Below are 3,774 nucleotides of genomic sequence, written 5' to 3'. Positions count from 1 at the left end.
AATAATTTGATATTTTAATCTTACTAGATTTTGAAATAAAATTTTATAGACTTTTGTCAGTTTAACTAATCTGAAAATGATCAATTTTTTTTTAGACTTAAAATTGAATTAAATTAGTACTTTAATATTAAATTCAATGATTGGAAAACTATACTTTTTTTTTATCAAATTACATTTGAGGACTAAAAAATAATAAATTTTGAGTTTTAGTTTTTATTTAGTCGCTAAGTTGTTTTAAACATTTTAATTTTTTACGTTTAGAAAATGATTCTAAGTCTTCGAGCTAGTTATATTGACCAACAAAAAAAAATTAAAATGTTATTAAATTAAATTAGAGCTTTCAAACATACATAGTTCTACACATATAACTTAAATAAATAAAACTATACAATTGCAGTCTATTAGCGTGTTTGGAATGACTTAGAAAAAAATATCTTTCAAAAATTCATTTTTAATTAAACACTTTTAATGAAAACTCATCAAAAAAAAAAAAAAAAAAACATACATGTATTGCAATTCTTTCTTAAAAGTGTTTTTATATACAAATTTGTCTAGTTTGTTATATATTAAGAGTATTTTTATTAATGTTTTTCAAGGTTGGTTGGTGGCGGTCGCCAGAAGTGGTAGTCGGGGTGGCCAATAGAGTTGGTGGGTGGAATTTTGCCAATGTGAGGGGTAGGGAGGTTACCAGAGGTTGGTCAATGGTGGTCGGAGTTGGCCAGTAGCGATTGGAGGTTGGTTGATGATGATCACCAAGTGGCGGCCAGAGTTGGTTGTTGGCGGTCGCTGAGGTGGTGGGTGGAGTTGGCCGGTGGCGATTGTTGGAGGCGGCAGCTAGAGTTGGCCGCGGTGGTCACTGAAGGTGGTGTGTCGGAGGTTGGTGACGTACTTCCTAAATTAAATAAGGAGGAAAAAAAAATAATCGATGGGTTTGAATAATAAACACTATTCAAACCCATGAAAAAAGATGTAGGAAGCCAGACTTCCTAAATCCATGCCTCAAACCTTGAAACAAATACCCCATTCAATACATTCTAGCCTTCTAAAGACACTCTTTCCGTTTATCCTAGTCTAGCTTTTCAAGTACTAAAATAAAGTCAACAAGTAAATAGAACGGTGTGAGCACAAGCTAACATTAGCAGATGTGAAGTGAGAGATATGTCACCACTCACTGTCACCCTAAACCTATAAACTCAAACCAAATTTCCCATTAGGTGACAAATGAGAATACACTATGGGCTATTTGGGGCGCTGGATGATATAGGATGTGGGGAGTTCTGATGTCTGGAGAGTTCTGATCGAGTATGAACGATCGAGTATGATTGAGTATGTTCAAGCATTGAGATGATATACGATACATGGAAGGAAAATGACAGTGAGATACAAAACACATTCTAAAAAGGGGCCTACAAACAATTAAAATCGATGAGATAGGATAATGGAGCTGAGATGATATAGGATGTGGGAACATACCATCTCATATTGGACCCCCAAACAACTCCTATTCATTTTTCAATGTTTCACTTTTAGCCTGAGGAAACACACATATGAACATCACCTCCAAACCTAATTTCATTCCATATTTCTTTTTTCTTTAACAGAATCATCATAAGTCGTTTAAATTCTCCTTGCATAATTATGAGTTCACTCATTGATGATAATATTTTATTTTTCAAAATCAAACATGGATCAATTTATTAAATAAATCTTAAGAAAAATATCCGTTTATATATTTAAACTTTGGAGTTGTATCAATTTATACTTTCGACTTTTTAAGAAAAATATCCGTTTATATATTTAAACTTTGAGGTGGTATCAATTTATACTTTCGACTTTTGTAAGTATTTCAATTTACACCATATTTTAAATTTTGTTTGAAAAATATCGTGAGATTTTTAATTATTCCAAATAAATCAATTAAAACCATTTATTAAGATTATCTTTAAAATTTGTGAATACATCTAATATTGGATTAACAAAGTGGGTTGTAATTGATGCATGAACAAAATTTTAGATGTAATCCTTAGTGAGAGCAAATTTATTTGTTTATAAAACTTTAAGAGTTTAATCAATAAAATTGTAAGTTTCATACGATGTTTATCCAAAGGAAGCGTAGTAAAGATTATAAATTAGAAAACAATAAACTTCATTGATGCAAAAACCATGAGTTACCAGTGTTGATTAAAAAAAGTAAAAATTAACGAAATGTAAAAGCAACAAGAAATTAATGAATAGGTGCTCGGAAAATTGTAACTTATACTCCTTGAATCAAAGCCTCACTCTCAAAGGTTCTCTATGACAGATTCAATCTCCTTCAAGGTTTTTACACACAATCTTACGAGTAGGAGTGACCTAAAGACAATTCTTCTTCTTAAGAATTCTTGTCCTTAAAGAATTTTTTGATGTAGCTTGTGAGATATTTTTTTAAGAGTGGAGATTGTTGAATCATGAGACTTTCATCCTTTCATATAGGCCAAGGTAAGTGAGGATGGGCCGGAAACCAAATTTCTCATTAGAAGGTTTGAGCTAAGCATCTATCTCGTCCTTAAGGTTTCAAAAGTGACATTTTTTGTCCTTGAAATTGAAAAAAAAAAAAGTTTAAAATACACTTTTTACTTATGGGGTTTGGAGTAGTGGAGACCATGGACATAAGTAGAACTTACACACATTTACTTGTTTAATTAACTATAAAATAGTTTGGATCAAGTATTCAAATGTATTCTTTGAAAATTTCGGTCAGTTTTGGTTAACTTGGGATTTTTATTTACAAAAGATCGACACTGACTGAAGTTTTCTCTTAACCGATTGACCAATGTCGGTTTTGTAGTTGGAAGAGAAAATTAGTAGTGAAGAACAATCAGAATATTGTTGGTCAAAATTAAGGAGGAAACCTCAGAGAAGAAGAAAAGATCAGCATCAGGTGGGCGATCATTGGAATGGGAGGAAGAAGATGAAATCACTGTGTTGAAATACGAATTCTCAGGGAACAACGCTGGGTATTCAAAGGCATTTTATGAAACATGTGAAGCCAAGATTAAGGAATAGGGAAGTTAAAATGAGTGAAATGAGTAGGAAAATTGGTGGATTGAAAAAGCAATATTTGTAGAGGGGAAAGGAAATTAGGCATTAACAGTAATGAATTGAAATATCTCAAGAAAGAGGCTCACCAAGGCCAAGTGTTTGTGTTATCTAAGAGAATATGGGGAGATTATGATTATGATGATGGTGGGGGAATGAAGCTGAAGTATATGGAAGGATTTAGGGAGTTTCTTGGAGAGATGGGATTGATGTCAATTGTTTGATGCCTTCAGCTTTGGAATGTCTCAAGAAAGAGTGGGAACTTCTTCATTTTCTTTTAACTTCCTCCTTACTTCTTTACCAAATTCAAAACAATGTCAACCTTTTATTTTTTTCTTAATCTGTTTCTTGGATGTTTCATACCTTCATTATTTATTTATTTATTCTTGAATTAGATTTTTCTAGTATAAAAGAAGTCAAATTATTTTACTAATATTAAAATCCATCAAAGTTGTTATGTATCAAAAGTTTCCAAAAAAAAAAAAAAAGTTTTTTTAAAAAAAGAGAAACGAGTTGCAAACAGAGAAGAAAAGAGCAAAAAGAGATCAAGAAAATCAGTGAAACTAAAAGTAAAATAGAATTCAGATTAAAGTAAAAACAAAGATGAATTTGCAGAAATTTACCGATGACTCCAAACATGTTACAAGCTTACCTCAGCGAAAAAAGTGTCGAAGGCACTGCTAGTAAAGATGTCGA

General features: G+C 31.8%; 1 protein-coding gene across 1 annotated transcript in view; it reads left to right on the top strand.

The window, feature by feature from the left end:
* The window catches only part of LOC150035610 (uncharacterized), a 12,937-nt gene extending 9,635 nt beyond the window's left edge, over positions 1-3,302 (top strand). Inside the window, exons 6-8 of the mRNA XM_090314373.1 lie at positions 680-876; positions 2,884-2,996; positions 3,107-3,302. Coding sequence (XP_090170499.1) covers positions 680-876; positions 2,884-2,996; positions 3,107-3,302 — 506 coding nt within the window. The remainder of the gene's footprint in view (positions 1-679; positions 877-2,883; positions 2,997-3,106) is intronic.
* Positions 3,303-3,774: the final 472 nt, after the last annotated feature.

The sequence above is a fragment of the Benincasa hispida genome, chromosome 6 (genome assembly GCF_027475165.1).
Source record: "Benincasa hispida cultivar pf3 chromosome 6, pf3_genome.v1.1, whole genome shotgun sequence".
Classification (NCBI taxonomy): domain Eukaryota; kingdom Viridiplantae; phylum Streptophyta; class Magnoliopsida; order Cucurbitales; family Cucurbitaceae; genus Benincasa; species Benincasa hispida.
The sequence above is the reverse complement of the archived record's forward strand: the minus strand, read 5'-3'. Positions and strand labels throughout refer to the sequence as shown.